Source organism: Chrysochloris asiatica, unplaced genomic scaffold (genome assembly GCF_000296735.1).
Source record: "Chrysochloris asiatica unplaced genomic scaffold, ChrAsi1.0 scaffold00289, whole genome shotgun sequence".
NCBI classification, from domain to species: Eukaryota; Metazoa; Chordata; class Mammalia; order Afrosoricida; family Chrysochloridae; genus Chrysochloris; species Chrysochloris asiatica.
Window position 1 is genome coordinate 2,058,031 of NW_006408807.1, and position 23,128 is coordinate 2,081,158.

The 23,128-nt window shown below is 41.2% G+C and overlaps 1 protein-coding gene across 1 annotated transcript in view; it reads left to right on the forward strand.

Moving 5' to 3' along the window:
- Window positions 1–23,128, forward strand: part of VSTM4 (V-set and transmembrane domain containing 4) — a 256,023-nt gene that overhangs the window by 116,133 nt on the left and 116,762 nt on the right. The window contains exon 6 of the mRNA XM_006874618.1: window positions 2,260–2,293. Coding sequence (XP_006874680.1) covers window positions 2,260–2,293 — 34 coding nt within the window. The remainder of the gene's footprint in view (window positions 1–2,259; window positions 2,294–23,128) is intronic.

Consider the following 23,128-nt stretch of genomic DNA (forward strand, 5'->3'; position numbering starts at 1 on the left):
AACCTTTCCACCATGGGTGACCCTGCTGGTTATTTAAAACACCGGTGGCATAGCCCTCAGAATCACAGCAACTCAAACCACCACAGCACGACAGACAGACGAGTGGTGGCCATATGTATATATATATATACTACGGGTCAGTTCTACCCTTTCTTCAGGGTCGCTGTGTTGAGAATTGCATATGTATGTAGTTATTTAGTCTGTCAAATACACATATGTAGCCTTTGTGTCAAATATCAAATATAAGGAAACATACATATGTTATTAAGTGCTGTCGAGTTGATTCTGAGTCATAGCAACACTGTTCAGGGTTTCTGAGGAGCATCTGGAGGGTTTGAACCACTGATCTTGTGGTTTGCAATTCAGTGTACTGACCCACATTGCCACACCAGGAGTGTCTATCTAGGTACATATCTATATATGTATATATGTGAACTTTACTTGGTCTGCGATTGAGGCTGTTTGTATTACATAGTTCAAAGTCAACCATCAGCTGGAAAATTGATGCTTACAGTTTTCTGGGATTCTCAAGGACCGGTATTCGAACACTATCAGGAAAAAGTTTCAACAATCAATAGTGTCCGTTACAATGAGATGCTCACTGAAGAGCTGAAACCTAAATTTCTTATTAAATGCAGAAGACTGTTATCCACATGCAAGAGGGCATTGTGATCTTGCATAACAAATTCACCACACACCTCTGCCCACGCTGTTGACACTCTGCAAAAACTTCATTTTGAGGTGTTCTAGCATCCTCCCTATAGTCCTGATCTTGCTCTGTCAGACTTCCACCTGTTTGGTCTCCTGAAAACAGCCTTTTGAAGACAAAGATTCACCTCTGATGAAGAAGTGAAGACAGCAGTGCATTCATGGTTTGCAGCTCAGCCTAAAACATTTTTTATTAAGGGAATGTGAAAGCTTGTTGATAGATGGACAACGTATTAAAATGCTTTTCAGTTGAAAAATGATGTGTTTGTCTTTTCTAAAAGTTGATTGAAGTAAATTCTACAGCCAGAGGTGTATTATTTTTGACTCACCCACATTATATGCCTATATGGTAGCGTAGTGGTTACGAATCGGGCTGCGAGCTGCAAGGTCAGCAGTTCGAAACTACCAGCTGTTCTGCAGGAGAAAGATGAGAGGCTTTCTGCTCCTGTAAAAATTTCCAGCCTCAGAAACCCTGTATAGGGTCGCTATGAGTTGGAACCGACTCCATGGCACATAACAACAACAACAATATATAATATATATACATGTATGTATGCATATGGAGTTACGAGTCAGGCTGCTAACCTCAAGGTGAGCAGTTCGAGACTACCAGCTATTCCGCAGGAGAAAGATGAGGCTTTCTGCTCCTGTAAAGATTTACAGCCTTAGAACCCTGTATAGGGTTTCTATGAGTCGGAACCAAATCCACGGCATACCACCACATGGAGCCTGGTAGCTTTGAACTGCTGACCTTGAGGTTTGCAGCCCGATTCATAATCACTACGCTAACAGAGCTCCTTCTTTATATATATATATAATGAAAGCTTGTTGATAGATGGACAATTAAAAAGCAAGGTGATTATATTGAAAAATGATGTGTTTGTCTTTTCTAAAAGTTGATTGAAGTAAATTCTACAGCCAGAGTTTGGATAATTTATATATATATATATCTATATATATATATATATATATATATATAGAGAGAGAGAGAGAGAGAGAGAGAGAGAGAGAGAGAGAGAGAGCGAGTGCTCTGGTAGTGTAGTGGTTACAAATCGGGCTGCAAACCTCAAGGTCAGCAGTTCGAAACTATCAGCTGTTCTTTGGGAGAAAGATGAGACTTTCTGTTCCCGTAAAGATTTACAGCCTCGGAAACCCTGTACAGGGTCGCTATGAGTTGGAACTGACTCCATGGCACACAACCACCACCATATATATATATATATATATATACACACACAAACACAGATATATCAGTACCAGTACTGGTGTGTGATAGGATTGTATCCTTTTACCATAGGTATTCATTCAGTCTGTGTTGTGTGCTGAGCAAATAATCTGAATAGCTGGGTTCTATGAAGAGCATGGCCCTGTAGTCTCCATGTTATGGCTCTGCTGTACTCAGAGAAGAAAGGAAGGAAGCCCTTGTAGTTTGGCTTGTACTAACACCAGGTGGCATTTCAGCCTCTGCATTTCCTGGTAACTCCCGGAGCACAGTTACCTAATGTAGCATTTATTTACCATCTTTTTTCTTTTCCCCTTTTCCTTTCACAGTGAAACATTATTTGGTGAAATGTCCTCAGAACAGGTAGGAATATTTTATGTTTCTTTCTTTCTTTTTTTTTTTTTTTAATGAGAGTTTTCTATTTTATTTTCCTTTGGTATTATAAAGAAATTAGTTAAATTAGTATCTTTACCTAGTTAGACTACAATACCATTACCACATTAGTCACAAAATAGTCTAATCATGTGCATCCTGCATGCATTCATTTTTCCTAATTCCAAATTTGCCTTCTTACCCCTAAAGGATTCAAAGACTATGTGACTCCTCGTGGAGACCCAACAACCTGCTGAGAGGTTTAGCACATGTGTACCTGAAGGAAGGAGTGTTGTTGTGTGGTTTTTTTTAAGCTTTTATTGTGAATTGAGTGGTAGTTTACATGGGAGAACATTGGTTTTGCACTCATCATTTCACTGTAATGATTACAACTGGAGTGCTCTTTTCAGTGTATAATTTTGTGATGGAGCTAACAACTGGATTCAGCCACTTTGATGGCTTACTGACCACAAATGCAACTAATACCTTTCCACACAGGTAATATAATTATATGACAGAATATAAATTCATAGTGAAAAATAAATAATTTGGGACTTGCAGTTCATATAGGGTAGTATAGGTCCACTTTTCCTTCTACCTCCCCACTAAGCACAACTATCAACCTGCCAAAACCACAGTGACAGTCAAAGAAGGATTCTAAGTTGTGGTTGGAAGAAGAAAGTAAACTGGTTTGGGACTTCATTAACTGGAGCAACAGTATAGTTGCAGGGTATCTTATTCTCCCACTCATCAGAAGATGAACTAGACCCAGCATTTCCTGGCCCCAACTTAGCCAAAGAAAACAAGGAAGGGTCATTCCTTCCCTGGAGTTACTTTGATAACCCTAGGTAGCCTCAATGTTACTGGCAAGAGGATGAGGGGGTGGAGGAGTGGAAGCTGCTAACTGGAAGCTCTGCCAAAGAGCCCCTTCCCCTGCCCAGACCAGCAGGGTGGCTGAGTGGAAATATCATTGGGACATGATAAGAGATCCCGCCTCAAAAGCCTCATTGTTTTCACAGGTCTGAGACTCTCCTTCCCCACTGAGAGATTCCCAACCACCTTCTTAGACAGCCATAGAAGGCGAGTCTCTGAAAATTAAAGGCTTTCTGTGTATTAAGCCTAAACAGCATGACTGCCTAAAAAATTTAAATAGGACCCAGTCTTTTAATATAACAGAAAAATACTTCCAGGACACTATAGAAAATTACCACTCAGACTGCTTCTTGTCCCATGCCTTCAAGTTGGCATTAGTGAACCTGTATAGGGTTTCCAAGAAGCAGTTGGTGGGTTTGAACTGCTGACCTTGTAGTTCACAGTCCAGTGCTGATCCTATGATGCCACACCAGTACTCTACCACTCATGCTGAGAACCAAAATATCACAGCTTGAATAAAAAACACAAGTCAACTGAAGCCAGCACCAAGACGAATAAGAAGAAAGAATTATCTGACAAAGATTTTAAAGCAGCCATGATAAGAATACTATCAATTCTAAATTCTCTTGAAACAAATGACAAAACAGAAAATCTTCACAAAAAAAAATCCATGTTATAAAAAAAAGAACTAAGTGGAAATTATAGAACAGAAAAATATAACAACTCACTGGAAAGGCTCAATAAAGAATGGAGGTGACAGAATAGAAATCAGTGAACTTGAGGACACAGATTAGTAGAATTCACTCAATTTTACAACAGAAAATTCAGGAGAAAAAAGTGAAAAAGCATTTGAAGAAATCATGACTGAAAACTTCCCACAATCTTTTGATAACATTGTGATCTACATGGATATGTTGTTGTTAAGTGACGTCGAGTCGGTTCTGACTAATAGGGACCCTGTTTCCTGAGGAGCAGCTGATAAGTTTGAACTACCGACCTTGAGGTTCAAACCGTACATGGGTATATACATGTATATATTAATATTATTGTTGCTAAGTGCCGCCAAGTTGGTTCTGAATCATGGCTAACCTGTATAGTGTGTCTGAGGAGTGGCTGTTGAGTTTGAACTGCCAACATTGCAGTTGAGACTGACCTTGTGGTTAAGTGTGTATCCTACAACACCACACCAGGACTCTATACATGTGTGTGTGTGTGTGTGTGTGTGTGTGTGTGTGTGTGTGTATATATATATATATATATATATATATATATTCACCTGACTATATTGGATTTTGTCCTTTTTTTTTTTAATGTCAATAAGATCTGACTTTTCATTAGTTTTGAATGATGAACTAGTCATGCATACCTGAAATACATATTGTTAAGTGTCTTTGAGTTGGTTCTGACTCATTGCAACCCTGTATTTGGTTTCCAAGGAGTGGCTGGTGAGTTTAAATGGCCATTCTTGTGGTTAGCAGTCCAATGCTTATCTATAGTGCCACAACAGGAGTCCATCTGAAATACATACCAATTGGTACTGGTTTGTAATTATTTATAATTATTTTTATTGTACCATTCAGTTTGCTAGTATGTTAAAAATTTCAAAGTACAGCAAACAAATCAAAACCCAAGACTTATATAGTCAGCAAAACTATCCTGAACAAAATGAAGGCAAAATAAAGACATTTCCCGAGAAACAAAAACTGACGGAATTCATTGCTAGCAGACTTGCTTTACAAGATATAATAAAGGAATGCCTTCAAGCTATATAGTGTAGTAGAGTCCTAGTGTAGCATTGTAGGATAATCACTGGACTGCTAATCTCAAGGTCAGTGGTTCAGACCTACTAACTGCTCCTTGCAAACTCTATGCAGGGTAGCTATGAGTTGGAATGGACCGATGGCATTGAACAACAGTAACAACAATGTAGTGAAGAACTTGTCTAAATTCTTGAGGGTTAAAAATGAGGATCAGCACAAATCTGGTTCCTGTGAAGAAGAGGTCAGGTATATCTCTGCCTTCCCATTTCTCCATCATTACTGACACCAACTACTCCCCCACAGCACCCTCTAATTTTCTGCAGAGCTCAATAATTCATTGCAACAGCTATGCAAAATTAATAGATTATACTCACCTACTATGGTAGCGTAGTGGTTACGAATCGGGCTGCGAACCTTAAGGTCAGCAGTTCGAAACTACCAGCCGCTCCGCGGGAGAAAGATGAGGCTTTCTACTCCCGTAAAGATTTACACCCTCGGAAACCCTGTACAGGGTCGCTATGGGTCGGAACCGACTCGACGGCACTTAACAACAACAACAACAACTATGTGGTTTGGAGTCCTGGTGTGGCGCTGCAGATTAATGCGCCAGACTGCAAAGCCATTTAACTGCAAGGTCGGCAGTTCAAGCTCACCAGCTGCTCCTCGGAAACCCTATACAGGGTGGCTATGGGTCAGAATTGACTCGACGGCACTTAACAACAACAACATTATGTGGTTTATTACGGAAGTTGTCATTGTTGTTGTTATTAAGTGCCATTGAGTCAACTCCCAACTTATAGCAACCCTGTATAGGGTTTCTGCGGAGCAGCTGGTGGGCAGGCTGCAATTTAGAATCCTGATGAACTTGGAAGAAACAAGAGCAACTTGGGATCAGCTTGAGTAAGTACACAGACTTCAGTCACAAGTGAGCATGGTTCATCTTTTGGGGCGGCTGCCTTTTGTGAAGGCCACTCCACTGTCAGGCACTTTGCCATCAATCACCTGTTGTTGGCTCCTCTGCTGCCATCTGGCTCAACTCATAACCCGTAGGGCAGCCCATTCAACTGTCTCAGCTGCCACTTTCCTCGCAGCAGCTGTCTGTCATCATGCATCTCTGCTGTTGGGCAGAGTGCTACCAGGCTATCAGCTGCCTCCCTCCTGCTCAGTGGGCTAGCTCTCTCAGCTGCTGGCCGCCCATAGCAGTAGCTTGCTACCACCACACTTCTTTGCCATCAGACTACCTGCCGTTAACTTATCTGCTGTCAGCCTCTCTGTTGTTCATATTCTGCCAATGGCCTCTTTGCAGCTAAATGGCCAAGCTCACAACCAGGGTAACAGCTAACTGGCCAAGCTCACAACCAGGGTAACAGCTTGCTCAGCTTTCTTAGCTGTGCCTTGCTGGCAGATCTCCCTGTCATCACACCTCCACTGCCAGCCTCTCTGCTACTAACTGGTCCAGCTCACAGTCAATGTAGCAGCTTGCTTAGCTCTTTCAGATGCCTTCTGCCATCAGGCCTCTTCATCATCTGTCTCTAGTACTACCAGCGTAGTACCTTTGGGACCATCTGGCTCCCATATGACTCTGCTTTTTCGCCAGTCCAGCTCTTAGTCAGCATCTCTGTCAACCCGGAAACTTCTGAAAACTTTCGCATTTCAGTCACTTATATATCCTGATCTTGACCAGTTACAAGATACGGCCTTGCTACATCTGAATTCAACCAATTCTCAGTTACTCATCAGATGTCACTCAATTCAGGTCTTGTTATTTACCAATCAAAAAGTATCCAACCATAAGGTTGTTTACAACTTATTTAGGATATTTCCTGGGTAAAAAGGAATGCTGGTAACGTCATGCAGATCGAAACTACCAGCTGTCCCGCAGGAGAATGATGAGACTCTCTGCCCCCATAAAGATTTACAGCCTTGGAAACCCTATACAGGGTTCCTATGAGTCAAAACTGACTCACCGGCACATAACTACCACCACCTGGGTAAAAGTAGCAAACATTCTGTTATAAACAAAAAAGCAACCTGAGAGCCTCTCCATCTTTCCCAAGTCAATAATTCAAAGAACTGGGACAAAATAACTCCTCAGGGTTTAAGGACAAAAATATCCCAAACTGTTTTTCCAGTGAACCAAGACCACATCAAGACACTTACCACAGACTGAAGGGAAATGACTCCACAGAAGAAATGACAAACCTACTCACTGATGATAAGTTGATTCTGATTTGTAACGACTCTACAAGACAAGAGTCGGAAGATTGCCCAATAATGTTTCTGAGGCTGTAAATCTTTACAGAAGCAAACTGCCATCTTTTCTCTATAGAACAGCCTATGATTTTTCAAAAACCTTGTGGTGGGGGGGGGGTGTCTGATTTCATATGGCTTCACAATGGGGCAAGAGAATCAAACTCAAAACCAGGCCAGATTCCTATGAAGCGGAGATCAGACATGCCTCCACCCTACCCACCTTCTTTACCCTACTCTAACACTGACAGTCCCTCCCACAGCACTCTCTGCTTCACATCTGGGTTCAGTCATCCATTGCATTGGCCACAAAGAACTCATAGCGATACTCACAGTGATGGGGTTTATTAGGAAAGTGAACAGGGTACAATTCAGGATCAGAAACAACTCAGGGTGCAGCAGGTTTCAACTGAGGAACACCTCTTCTCAGCTGTCCTGCAGGCAGGCAGGCAGGCACACCTACTCTTGTCTTCAGCCTCTCAGCCATGTGACCCCTCAGCCTTGGCCCTGCTCTGGCAAGTGTTAGTCAGTCTGTAAATGCCCTTAAAGGCAAGTTCTTTATGCCAGTGTGTCAGTTTTACTTGTCTGTGAGCCAAGAAGTGTACAGCTGCTTTGTTTCTCCATACCACTATCTCTGCCTCTGCCGTCGCCACTTTTCCATATAGAAGTCTCACTATCCGTTCATGCTCTTCTTTCTTGATGGTCCTGGGATCATCTCTTCCTGCTTCTGAAATGGCTCCTTTTAAAGCTGGCAGGATGGCAAAGCTAGCCAATCCCAGTATTAGAGCCCTGTATGCCCTTGTCACATGGCCTCACCCAATCATTTGGTGGGCGTTAAGATGATTTGGGTACAAAAGCCATGTCAAGGAAATTCAAGGTAGTACCAGAAGTTCTAACTATTGGCTTTTTGATTAGCAGCTAAGTGCTTTTATCACTGGGACACCAGGGCTCCTTGACAAGCAGTGGAAACCATATATTAGTTAATGAAATTATACCATTCAATAGTTATACATTTCCTTATTCTATTTCTAACTTTCTTTCAAAGATATAAAATGGTACTATACCATTTTATTGTTGAGTTTTTAACATTTGTAGATAAAATGCCTATGAAAATGACACGAAGGCTGGGAAATGAATGCAGTTATATTGGAGGAAAGCTTTTCTATTTCACCAGAATTAAGTTAGAATTAACCTGAAGTAGGCTATTGTCATTCCTAAGCATCCACTCAGTGACTATTCTAGTAACAGTAAAAATGTTTATTCCGTAAAAAAGAAGGCAGTAAAGAGGGGACAGAAAACAGCAACATCAAAAACAAAACGAAGCAAAATAAGGAGACATAGTAAATAGCAAGATGCCAGATCTGGACCCAGCCATATTAATAATTATGCTAAATGATCTAAACAGCCCATCAGAAGGTAAGATTGAATTAGATTGAATTACATGGTGTAAACCCACCAGCTACTCCTTGGAGATCTTATACAGAGTTGCTATGAGTTGGAACTGACATGACAGCACTTAACAAAAACACACAAAAGGTACAAATAAAATTCAAAGACACAAATAGGTTGAAAATTAAGAATAATATATATATATAACATGCAAACAATAACAAAATGAAGAGTGGATCAATTAATATAAAATAAAATAGGATTTCTGGCAATAAATATTACTAGAAATAAAAGAACATTTCATAATTATGAGGGTCAATAATATAATAGGAATGTAAGAAAATTATAAATGTATATTGACCTAACAATAGAACCTCAACATACATGAAGCAAAACTGACAAAAATGAAAGAAGAATTAGATAATTCTAGAATAATAACTGGAGATTTCAGTGCCCACTATCAATAATTGATAGAATACCTAGGTAGAAAATCAGAAAGTGTTACCACAAAATGGGTTTTTAATCACCTTCCATTAACATAGCCAATATTCAGAGATAGGGCCCAAAGCAAAAAGCATGTAGGTATACATTAGAACAGGGGAGTGGGAATCTCCCAGATCTGCCTTCCAGAGAGAGAAATAAGGGAACAAGGATTGATAGGAATGTTGGGTATAGGGTAGGAGCTGAGGAATTTCAAGAAACTCTTCGTTGTTTTGTTTATCTCTTGCTGGTTTCTCATGTGGTTAGCAGTGACTCTCACAAGATATGTGCAACCTTTTTTCTTCATTCATGAGATAGTCTTCAGAGTTGGGCTCAGCTGCCAATTAAAAGTACAAAATGACCAATCTCTGATTGATTGTGGAGGGCTGCTAGGGAAGGACTTAACATTTTAGCTTTAACTTTTGTGCTGTAATGAGTTTTACTTTGGCCAAGTTACAATGTTCTCAATGCCCTTAGTTTCTCACTGCCACCGTTTGGCAAGGATACAAAAGATCACCCAAGCTGACCTACCTGACTTGTAAGCATACTCACCCAGGACTGCATGACCATAAGCCAAATAAGAATAAACTTAAAAGGTTTGAAGTCATATAAAGTACATTCTTTAGCCTTATCAGAATTAAACAGAGATCAACAACAGAAAGAAATCTTGCAAACTTCCCAACTATTTGGAAATGAAACATACTTCTAAAGACTCCATAATTAAAAGGTAATTAGAAGATGTTGTCAGCTGCATGAAAATATAGCATATCACAATTTATAGGATACAGCTAAAACAGTATTGAGAGGGCAATTTGTGTCTTTAAATGCCTGTATTACACAATAATAAAGCTCTCAAATCAATAACCTAAACTTTCCCCTTTAATACATATTTTTGTTGTTGTTAAGTGCTGTTGAATCCATACCCTGTGTAGGTTTTCCAAGGAGCAGCCGGTGTGTTTGAAGTGCCAACTTTGTGGTTAGTCATCCAGTGCTTACCCTGCATCGCCACACCAGGAACCCTTCATATATATATATATATTTATATATATATATATATAGACATAAGCCTGGCCATTTTTATATATGTGTAAGCGGGGTGGCTCCATACAGTAAGCATTGGACGGAACTGTGAGGTGCAAGACTCAAGTCCGCCCACTCTCCAGGCTTTCTTATCCTCATACAAGGTCATTGAGTCAAAATGGAGTCCATGAACATTAACAACAATATTGGGTTTCCATGGAGTCCTGTTGTGGCGCTGTAGGATAAAGCAGTGGACCACGAAGTCCATTTGAACCAAAAAGCTAATAGTTCAAATTCACCAGCCACTCCAGAAATCTTATACAGGATCACTGTAAGTCAGAACCATCTCAATAGCACTAAAACAAACATATATATATGCATTGTTGTTGGTTGATAAGTGCCATTGAGTCGATTCCGACCCATAGCAACCCTGTATAGGGTTTCCAAGGAGCAGCTGGTGCGCTTGAACCACCGACCTTGTAGTTCAAACGGCTTTGCAGTCTGGCGCATTAACCCACAGTGCCACACCAGGAATATATATCCTATCCATATATATATATGGATAGCGAGAGAGAGAGAGTGTGTCCTGGTATGACACTGTAGAGTAAATGCGTGGGACTGCAAGATCAGTTTGAACTGCAAGGTCGGTGGTTCAAGCTTACCAACTGCTCTTCAGAAACAGGGTGTCTATGGGTCGAAATTGACTCAACAGCACTTAGCAACAACACATCAACTTAACTGGGCCAAGTTATCAGTGGCTTGGCAATTGAGATTGTAGTTATCCCTGTGATGAGATCTAATATAATGTAATCAACTCTATGGTGAAGTCGGCTCTAAGTAGCTAACCAATTGAAAGAAAGTTTCCTTACAGGTGTGCCCTACTTCCAATATATGGAACACTCAGGCAAAACTTGCTTGCTCTTTCTGCTGGGTCTGGATCTTGCATCTACCTTGGTCTCCAACCTCTAGTTCTTTGGCCTTGAGCCAATAGCCTGCTTTATTACCCACAGATCCTGGGAGTTGTCAGCAGCCTGCCTTCTTACCAACCAGACTTGCCTGTCTACCTGCCTGCCTGCTGTCTGTTCTGCTGATTGTTTCATCAGGCCTGCAGCTGTGTGAGTCAGAAGCCTGCAGCCTGACAGCTAACCCACAAGCTTGGAATTGCCCACATCTGCAACTGTGGGAGTCATTTCCTTGATAGAAACTTCTCTTTATAGATACATATATAAACATCATTGGTTTTGTTTCTCTAAAGCATCCAGTCTAAGGGAGTGGTTCTTTGAAAAGACCAATAGACTTAACATACCATTAGCTAGATAAGTGATGAAAATAAGACACAGAAAAAGAAAGAAAACATAGTACCAAAATTAGGGATCCAACAGAGATGAAAAGGATTAGAAAGAAATGTCATGTCAAATTCACACCAATAAACTAGATAGCATAGATAATATGGGAAAAATTATTGGAAACATTGTCATGTCTAATGAATAAAGATAATAAATCAATAATAAGTCAAGATATTGAATCAACAACTAAAAAAAAATTATCACAAAGAAAAATTCAGATATAGAAGGCTTCATTGGTAAAGTGTACCAAATATTTGAAAGAAAATAATATCAATCCTTCAAAAACTCATAAAATTGAGGAAGATAGACTACTTCTTATCATATTTTATGAGGCCAATATTACCCTGATGCCAAAACATGACAAAAACATCATAAGAAATGAGAATTGCAGACCAACTGCACATCACTGATGTACAGGCCCAAAAATCCTCAACAAAATACCAGCACACCAAATCCATAAACATATAGACAACGACAAAATAGCATATATACAAGAACTTCAAGGTTTAACATCTGAAAATGTTATTTTCCCCATAATCTTCTCAAAGATAAAAAACGAAAAGAATTCGGTATAGTCCAATGCCTATTCATAAAATCATTTTCAGCAAACTAAAAATAGAAAGGAAATGTGTGCTTCTTGTTAAGGCCATCTATGAAAAGCCACAGACAGCATCTCACTTAATGGTGAAAAATCGAATGCTTTCCTCCTAAGTTCAGGATCACGGCCAGATGTCCAGTCTCACCACTTATTCAACACTGTACTGCAGAATTAATGAATAAATTAATTTGTTACAAAATCAATACTAGCCATGTATATCTGGAAATGAAGTGAATAAAATATTCTATTCACAATAGCACCAAAAAGAGGAAAACACTCAGGAATACATGAAACAAAATAAATACAAGCTTGCAAAGTGAAACTAGTAACCATTGCTGAAAGTTAAGATTTAAATAAATGGAAAAGTGTTGCATGTTCATGGATTGTAAGAATCAATAATCTTAAAATAGCAGATTCTATCCAAATTAATCTATAAATTTTATGCAATCCACATAAAAGTTCTAGCAAACTATTTGTTGTGAAAAGCCACAAGTTTATTTTAGAATTTACATGCAAATTTTTAAAAATTGGAAGATTTAAACTTCCTGTTTTTAAGAGTTATTCTAATGCTGCAATATTAGTTCAAGGATAGACATATAGCTCGATAGTGTGTCACTGAGAATCAGAAATAAATTCTTACATATCTGGTCAGTTGCTTTTTGGCAAAGATTCTAAGGTAATTCCGTAGGGAAAAGATTCTCTTTTCAATAAATGGCACTAGAACAAATCTACATCCACATGCAAAAACATGAATTTTGAACTTTATCTTACATCATTCCAAAAATTAACTAAAAATGAATAAGACACCTAAATGTAATAGAAAATGTCTTTGTGACGATGCGTTGATCAGTGACGTCATAAAAGAAATAACTGATGAAATTAAAACCTTTGTATTTTCAAAGATAACACTGAGAAAATGAAAAAATAAATCACAGACTAAGACAAAATATTTGCACATTGTATCAGACTTGGAACCAAAAAATATAAAGAGCTCTTATAACTCAGTAAGTAGATGACAAATAGAACAATTAAGAAATACATAAGATATTCAAATAGTTTACTGGAGAAGCTACATGATTGACCCATAAAACATGAAACGATGGTCTATATTTAGTCATTGCTATGTGCTGTTGAGTTGATTCTGACTCATAGTGACCCCGTGCACAACAGAATGAAACACATCTGGTCTTGTGCCAGCTTCACAGTTGTCGTTATGCCCATTGCTGCTGCTACTGTGCTAACCTGTCTCATTGGAGGGCTTCCTCTTTTTTGTTGACCCTCCACTTTACCAAACATAATGTCCTCCTCCAAGGACTTGTCCCCCTGATAATATGTCTGAAATATGGGAGATAAAGTCTGACTGTCTTTGCTTCTAAGGAACATTCTTACTATACTTCTTCCAATACAGATTTGTTTCTTCTTCTGGTCGTCCATGGTACTCAATCCAAACTCTCGAAGAATTAGATTTAAAATGAAATATCTCTGGAATGATCAATGGTAATTGAACAATGTAGAAATGGCAAATGTTTTTGTTACCTATATACTTACCACAATTTTAAAAATCTTTTTTTTTCTGTGCAATTCCTTCAACAGCATAAATGCGTTGTCTTTTACCTTGGCTCCTTTTCAGGCTCAAGTTAAAGAGTGTTGTCAAGAAGCCAGACGAGTGCCACAAAGAGACAACACCAACCAGTACTTTCCCTGACCTGATTGGCCTCTTATGTGTTTGATTTAATAAAGTGCCTTACAAATGGGAGAGATGAAAGTGGATATTGGGCTACCGATGCCAAAAGAAGCTAAAGCTGTAGTTATCCAAGCTTCCTTAATGCCTCCTGGAACCTCTACATTGTCAGGATAAAGGAGTCTCTGAGGCACAGACTATTTATAAGCTGGATATGTTACAGGCACAGTTTGACCATGCTTTATGAACTTAGCTTAAAGCATTTTTCAGGCTACTACAAACCATCAGAGATTTTTAAAATATTCCCTGACTATCAAAGTATGGGATTTGATTAATAAGTGATTTGTTTGGAATCTTAGAGGAAAGTCAAAGAAAATCTAGGGATTTGCTCCCAACATAGACATATAACTATTTGCTTAGTTGTATATTAAGGAGCTCTGGTAGCGTAGTGGTTACAAATCAGGCTGCTGATCCCACGGTTAGCCGTTCGAGACTACCAGCTGTTCCATGGGAGAAAGATGAGGCTTTCTGCTCCCCTTAAGATTTACAGTCTCGGAAACCCTGTACCAGGGTCGCTATGTGTCAGAACCAACTCCAGGGCACATAACAACAACAATATTAAGTAGCAAAGTCACAAAGCATTTATTCCTTCAGTGAAAGGCAATACACTGATATGGTTAAAGCTCTGAGACCAGATTGCCTTGATTCAAAGCCTGATCTGCCACTGACCTGCTGTGTGTATTTGGCTATTTTCTTAACTTTTCTGTTCTGAGCTCATAATGTTGTTGGGCAGATTACAAGAGTTAGTCCATGTGAAGGGCATTGAACAGCCCCTGGAAAAGGGTGTGCTTCAATGCAAATGTGTTCTATTGTTATTCATCTACATTGGACAATTTGTAAGGTTGTTGTTGTTGTTAAGTGCCTTCGAGTTGATCCCAACCCATAGTGACCCTGTATGGGTTTCTGAGGAGCAGCTGGTGAGCTTGAACTGCTGACCTTGCTGTCTGGTGCATTAACCCTCAGCGCCACACCATAGAGCAAAGATGAAATAGCATGCAGCTGATGTCTTCAAAAGGCCCTTGTCTAATGGGAGACACATATAGACAAAACCCAGTTGTCAAGTGGCTTCATGGCCACCTCATTTGTTCCAGAGCAGTGCTGCCCTTCACAGGGTTATTAATAGCTGTGAACTTTCAGGAGCAGATCACCAGGCCTTTCTTCTGAGCGGTGTCTCTGTGGGTTTGAACTGCCAGTGTTTTCGGTAGCAGTGGGCACTTACCCATTTGTACCACCCAGGGATCCATGATAGATCCAGAGAAGTAAAAGTTCCAGCAACCACATTCAGGGTGCACACAGAGTTGTCCGAGTACCCAGAGGGGCTCTTCACCCCATCTCGGGTCTGTAGGTGTTAAGGAAAGCTTGCTGGAGGTGATATTTAGAACAAATCGTGTAGATATGTGAGAGTTTTCCTATTGAAGGTCAACTAAGAGGAGGGCATGACAGAGGAGGGCAGGGAGCAATATAGCAAGCAGAAAGCCAGGACATTTGGTGGAACTTGGTACAACGGATGAAAATCACAGAAGAATCAGGACAGAGGAGCAGATAGGTGACTGTAGGAGATGGCTGAGTCAGGCAGCCATGGATGGTACACTAATCATATTCATACAACAGCATGGTCGTCTTTATTGCATGTCCTATTCTGGGCACAGCACTGAGCATGGGCAGTCACCACCCCAACCACACACACACATTTGACAGATGAGGAGTTGATATCTAGAATATTGGTGATATTCTGGAGTCACCTCTATGTAAGTGGGGAAGTGGTGAGGGTAGTTACCCTGGAAGCCTGTCTCTAGAGCTAGTGTGTCATCCTAGATATGTCAGGGTGCCAGATTGTGAGTGCTGTCACAAACACAAGGGAGGAAGGAGTCTGTCCTAAGGTGAAATCAGGACAACAGAAGAAGGGGAGAGAGGAATGTTCTGAATACTGGTGATGGCAGTAGCTCCATCTCACCACCTGACTCTGGGGTGGCCAGTGCCCACCAATGTTGGGCCATCTTTATGGTGACAGTGCATTTGGTATCATTAGCTCTTAAAGGACTTTCCTTGAACCCACTCTTCAGCACATGAGGTCAGTCATTTGCCTCCTCAGAGTGGTATTCTGAAGAGGCCCTTCTGTTTCAAAGCATACCAAAAGCTAAGCAAAAGTGTGGTGGGGACAACCATTTCATGTTGTATGATTAGATTTTGTTGCTGTAAAGTTCCCACTCATAACGACCTTTTGCAAAACAGAAGGAAACACTGCCTGGTACTGGACCATCCTGACAATGGTTATGCTTCAGCCCACTGTTGGCTACCGTTGTGTCAATTCATCTCTCTCGGGAGTCTTCCTCTTTTTCTCAGGGCCCTCCACATTTCCAAGCACTATGTCCTTCTTTATCTGGTCTCTTCAACAATATGCCCAAAGGTGAAGAGAGGTGAAGTCCACCATCCTCACTTCTTCCAAGACAGATGAGTTTGTTCTTCTGGCACTCAGTGGTACTTTCAGTCTTCTCCAATGCCATAATTCAAATGCATTGATTCTTCTCCCATCTTCCTTATTCATTTTTCAACTTTCATATACAGATGAAGCCATTGAAAATACCATGGTTTGGGCAGGCACACCTTAGTCCTCAAGGTAGCATCTTTGCTCTTCAACACTTTATTTAAAGAGATCGTTTGCAGCAGATTTTACTTAATGCAATAAGTCTTTAGATCATCTGACTTCCATAATCATTGATTGTGGATCCAAGCAAACTGAAGTCTTTGACAACTTCAATCTTTATCCCATTGATCAGGATTGTTTTTTATTGACCCAGTTGTGAGAATTTTAATTTTCTTTACACTGAGGTACAATCCATATTGAAGGTTATTATCTTTGATCTTTATCAGTATTTCAAGTCCTTCTTGCTTTTAGCATGCAAGGTTTTGTCATCTGCATATTGCAGGTTGTTAATGAGTATTCCTTCAATCTTGATGCCATGTTTTCCTTCATATAATCCAGTTTCTCAAATTATTTTCTCAATTTACAGATTGGATGGTGGTGGTGGTTGCATGCTGTTGAGTCAATTCAGACTGATGAGACCCTGTATACGTTTTATGAAACTGTCAATCTTTAGGGGATAAGCAAGTCTCATCTTTTCCCTATGGAGCAGCTGGTAGATTACAAACTGCTAACCTTGGTGTTAGCAGCCTAGTTCATAATCCATTACACTACCCAGGAAAGGATACAACCCTGGTTCACACCTTTCTTGATTTTAAACCATAAAATATTGTCTTAAATTGGATTCTCTTGGGAAGAAAAACCAGTGAAACATATATGCATATAAAGAGAAGCTTATATCAAGGAAATGGCTTATAATTGTAGAGGTTAGGGAGTCCCAAGTCTGGGTCAGATGAACCAAGATAGTCAGGCATGCTGGTCCAGCAGGCAGACAGGCAGACAGGCAGGCAGGTTGACAGGTCCAGCAGGCAGAAAGGCAGGCAACCAATAGAGTAGGCTTAAGAACCAGAGGTTGGAGAATGACCCAGATGCAAGATCCAGACCCAGCAGAAAGTGAACAAGCTTTGCCTGAGTGTCCATTATATTGGAAGCAGGCCACACGTCCAAGGAAATATCCTTAAAGTTGATTGGCTGCTCATAGCAACACACATGCCACTACAGTATGCCACACTGACAGATGAATGCTTGACTTTTAAGCCTATTTATATGTTGTGTGGACTCTTCTCATTTACATCAACAAGTTGAATTGCAAGAGCAAAGAGAGCAGCATGTGCCGCATCAGCCTCTGCATCCTGATGTCATCCTTGGGCAGCCGTGCCTTAACTCCACCTCATTGGGTGGAGTACCCCTCCCACTCAGGACAGGCCTGATTGTGGCTGTTGTTGTTGGTGTTGCTACGTACAATCGAGTCAGTTTTGACTACTAGTGACCCTGTATAGGGTTTCTGAGGAACAGCTGGTGAGCTTGAACAGCTGACCTTGCAGTTCAAACTGACCTTGCAGTCCAGCGCACTAACCCCCAGCGCCACGATTGTGACTCCTAGTACAATGGAGAGAACATCTTTATGTTGGTTCTTTCTGCAGCACCCCAACTTTGTGACCTTGGGTAAATCACTCAACTTCTCTGAGAATGTTTCATCCACTGAGAGAGGAATCTAAACTGGTATGTTCTCTGTACTATTCTGGGCAATGGAGAAAATTCAGTGTAGTCATAATGCCATGCACTAATTCATAATTACTCACAGAGTGTCTATGAGCAATTTATGGGATTTATTTCTAGTCTTCATAAAAATCCTGCAAGTTACAAATTAGTCTCCCTAGACGAAGGACATTAATAAAACTGTCAACTCTCAGATAAATGGCTAGGACTCTATGTGAGTTACCATCCTTTTGATTCCAGGTGCTAGAAAGCCTAGCTCAGGTGTCCGCCTCAGAGAGGGCTTGGCAGGCTCATCTACTAGGGGGGTGGGCCTCTTTTCATCAGGGTGGTGACTTCTGTTTCTTGTATGGCTTACACATGTGGATCCTCTTGGAAGAAATAGGTGCCAGCAGTTGTGGGTTCACTTGGGTTCACCCCACAGCCCATTTGAAGGAGTTTTCTTCTCTTTTCCTAATCAGTCAACTGAACTCCTACACCTCACAGTTTCTGGGCCAGCATGAATCAAGGACTGTGACATGGGGGTGAGATTGTGCCACATGGCACGTGAGGTCATTCCCACTCAGACTCATGTCATGGCTTCAACCTTAAGGATGGAGGCTAGGGACGTAAGCCCAACACCACTGTAATTAGAACCCAAGCCAGGATGCTACTGGAATCCCTAAATGCTAACGAGGCACCTCCTGATCTCACTAGCACCACCAGTGCTCAGAGATGCTAAACTCACAAACAAAAAACATTCGCCTCACAAAACTGGTGATGCTTAGCAAGGAGGCACTACTTCCTGGGTGATGTAACAGTCATTCCAAAAGGTCATAGGGTGGCTTAGACAGGAACACACCAAGGTCAATAACTTCTCAGATGAGCAGCATTTATTATGATGCTGTTCAGAATATGTATGCAGAATGTCATATGACAAGAACTCCTACCCAGTGACCCAAGGGTCTCAAGGCATCTTTTTCTGGACACCAGCTCTGGGCAGGCTGCCAAGCACTCTGTGACCTGCTACTGGAGCCAAGGGTTCAGATAGCAAAGTTCATAATAATAATGATAACAGTAATAGTAAAGCAATGACAGGGGAACTTACTAAGTGCTTATCACGTGCCAGATACCATTCTATGTACCTAACATGCACTACTTTATTTAATGGAAAGACACACTTAAATAGTGTCACTGAGAGTGGGTGACATCATTCATCCATCTTGAAAGCAGTATGACACTCTTTAGCAGCTCCTGTCATGTGGCAGGGGAAGCCGGTGGTGCATGTTCAAGAGCTTGAAACAGGACATCAGTAGCTGTTGGTCATTATCAATGGTAGCCAAACTTGGCAGGGGCTACTTGTAATTGTGAATTATTTTTTTTTTTTTTTGTATGCCCTCAAAGCTGTTTTGACCTGTCTTCTGCCTTGAAGATTGCAGACGTAATGTTGCTAGGTATTGGTGTATAGGGTGGTGAGTGTGTTATGTGAATTCTTCATGTTAACGTGGCTGTAAGAGCTTCTTTCAAGAGCAGATGCATTCCTCTTGCGATCTGTCAGGCATTCTCTTTGCCAGAACTGGGTGAGGTAGACAAGAAGAAGGAAAGTTTCTTGATAGTTTTTAAAGTAAAATGGGTCAACTTAAGTAACTTTCAAAGAAGGACATGGCAAGAGATTTCAGGACCAAGATAGCTCCAGGAAACAGGCTGACAGAAATCAGTAGAACAAACTGATACACCTTCCTTGATCTCTCTAAGGGCTGTCTGTACCAGGATCTCCTGTCTTTCCTCAGTAGTCCCAGTTCAGATCACAAAGAAGTTTTGAAGAACACAAAAGAGAAGTCTGTGCCCAGGAATGAGGATGTCCTATTTATGCATATATGTGTCTGAGGCTCAACACACCACAAGGTAGCATTTTGATTCATCATTCAAATGTCAAGGCCCAAAGATAACTGGCCATTGTGTCTTCAGGATGGAGGTTGGATGTATGAAATGAATTGACATGACACTTAGCGGCATCTCTGAGTCTCTCCCAGAGAAAGACTTCGGTGGTTAGGATATAGTACAGGAAGGGGTGCGGATCGGACTGCCAGGGCTATAACAAAGGCTTACAGGAGGTAGGGGGTGCACTGTGGCTGTACATACAGTTGTTTTGTTTTTTTTTTTTTTTTTAACATATAGTTTTGAAAGTAGACATACGATGTTTAGTCACAATTATGGTGGATTCAGCTCTATTTATGATGGCTTTTTTTCCCTTCTATTCCCAAATACTCATAGCTCTAGTATGCTGTTATTAACTGCCATCAAGTTGGCCCTAACATTTTCTTCTGTAGTAAATGGCAGCTCCATTCACTATACAAGAAAATGCTGTCTAGCCCTGCCCCATCCCCATGACTGGTTCTGAGTGGGACTGTTGTGATTCAGAGGGTTTTCATTGATTGAATTTAAGAAATAGACAGGCCTTTCTTCCTAGTCCATCTTAGTCTGGACCTGTGCCATGAGGCGCACTTATTGGCATTATAACTACACAGGTCTCAATCATAAAAAAACCCCAAAGTTATTGAGTTAATTCCAACGTATAGTGACCCTTGGGTCAGAGTAGTACTGCTCCATAGGACTGCCAAAACTGTAAATCATTCACAGGGACAGACACCTCATCTTTCTCCTAAAGAATGACAGGTTTGAACCACCAACCTTGTGCTTACCAGCCTAATGCTTAACCTACTGTGCCACCAGGTTCCTTTCTGGGCACATTGTTTTGGTTAAGTGCCATTGAGTAGCTTCCAAATTATAGTGACCCTGCTCAGGGTTTTCAAGAAATGGCCGTTAGCAGTCTTGCGTTTATCCTACACCGCCACAGAATTTTAAATGACTGGCTTATTCATGTTCACTCCACCTTGGGCTGCTCCATGAAAACCAGACAATTTCTAGAAATGTGCTCTTTTTCTCCTTTGCCCACTCTTGGAACAGGATGGCCCCTGGTCTTGGGCACCAGCCACAGCTCCAGCCTCAAGACCTCAGCACTTAGGTGGGCACCTCCTCCTCCCATCAGGGTAAGGGATTTAGCTACTGCAGCCCTAAGAATTCACAACCCTGCATTTAATACAAACCTAAAATACCATGGAATGTTAATGTCAACTTCCTATAGTACCTTTAGTGGCCAAAAATCTAGTTTGATTGATATTACTGTTTTCTTTTCCCGTGTTGTTTGGCCTGGGACCGGGATCCTTGTTCAGAGGCAAGGATGCAGGCCAACCTGGATTCAAGCCTTTTATCTGATGCCTAGGTGGTGACCTTTGGGAAGGGTTGGGACTTCTCCATAACTTAGGTTTCTAATCTGGGCGGGTCAGAAACAACACTGGGAAGATGGGCCATGATGGATGCCAAATGCTTGTTCCAGTACCTTAAACAAATGTCGTTGATGATGTGCTCAATGCATGCGAGTGCAGGTTGCTTGCTTTGCTTGGCGTCTACGGTAGGCTGGGTGTTGCTTAGTGCCTGCTTGCTCTGATCCCTTTTGGCATCTGTTCAGCAACTGCTACATCTATGGTGATGGTTTCTGATTGATCTTTAAGTTGAAACTTGCATCCCTGTCCTCGGGCTAAAAATACTCATCATGAAACACTCAAGTGACAATATCATCCTTCCTAAGTAACCCAGTGAAACACCCTATACCGTACCTTTAGGAGCTTAGGGTCAGTTGTATTTAACCATTTCATTCTGCCTTAGAGCCTGAAATCTAAAGGTCTACAGAAGGTTTGGAGTCCTGGTGTGGCGCTGTAGGTTAATGTGCTTTCAAACTGCAAAGTCGGTTTGAAGAGCAAAATCAGTGGTTTAAGCTCACCAGCTGCTCCTTGGAAACCCTGTACAGGGTCACTATGGGTCGGAACCAACTCAGTGGCACTTAACAACAACAACAACAACACAGAAGGTTTTGGTTTACAATCCGATTCCTAACTCCATCTTGGACCTTGACAAGTTCAGATACCATCTAAAGTGACTGAAACAATTCCAGGTTAGCAGAAAGAGGCAACTTTGCCCATTGTTATTGTTGTTGTTATGTGCCATCGAGTCAGTTCCGACCCATAGCGACCCTGTATAGGGTTTCCGAGGGTGTAAATCTTTACGGGAGTAGAAAGCCTCATCTTTCTCCCGCGGAACAGCTGGTAGTTTTGAACCGCTGACCTTAAGGTTCGCAACCCGATTCGTAACCACTACGCTACCAGAGGCAAAGTCTATTTGAAAGTAGAATAAGGACACACTTCTAGACAACCTAGGGAGGAGCAGTCTGCCTCTCAGACACTTGCCTGGCTGTGTCCTTAAGGGAAATTGGGATACCAGTGTCACATGGTCATGAGTCATACCTTGACCAAGATGGCCAAAGGACCCCAGACCAATCCTGCTTCCATAGTTCTGCCTGAGACATGATGAGTTGATCTGCTTCCAGTCATGGTTTTGGGATGGCCATGTGGATGAGAATCCCTCGGACACCATTATGGCCTCATGCTAATGGCTGTCCTCATAGCAATCATCTGTCTCTGTCTTACCTTTGCCTTGTTGTTGTTGTTATGTGCCATGGAGTCGGTTCCGACTCATAGTGACCCTGTACAGGGTGTCCGAGGCTGTAAATCTTTACAGGAGCAGAAAGCCTCATCTTTCTTCTGCGGAACAGCTGGTAGTTTCAAACTGCTGACCTTGCGGTTCACAGCCTGATTCGTAACCGCTACACTACCAGAGCTCCTTTACCTTTGCCTTAGTCAAGACTTAATAAAGGGGTTTCTGGAGTACTGGTGTTGTCTATAGGATGAGAACTCAACCTCATAGGCAGTTTGAACTGCAAGGTCGGTGGTTCAAACTCACAGCTCCTTCTCAGAAACCCTCTACAGGGTCTCTATGAGTCAAAACCAATTCAACAGTACTTAACAACAACAAAATGGTCTCTATAATGTACCTTTGAATTTGTTTTTGATTTTATAAAGAAAATAAAAACAAATAAAAAACTATTCTTCATTTAACAAAAATTAAATGAACTTTTGGGGAAAATTTGTAATAAATACATTGTTGTTGTTGTTGTTGTCAGGTGCCATCGAGTCGGAACCGACTCATAGTGACCCCATGACAGCAGAATGAAACAATGTCCGATCCTGGGCCAACCTCACTACCGCCGCTACACTTGATGCCATCAATGATGTCACCTGGCTGATCCATCTCGTTGGGGCTCTTCCTCTTTTTCTCTGACCCTCCACCTTACCCAG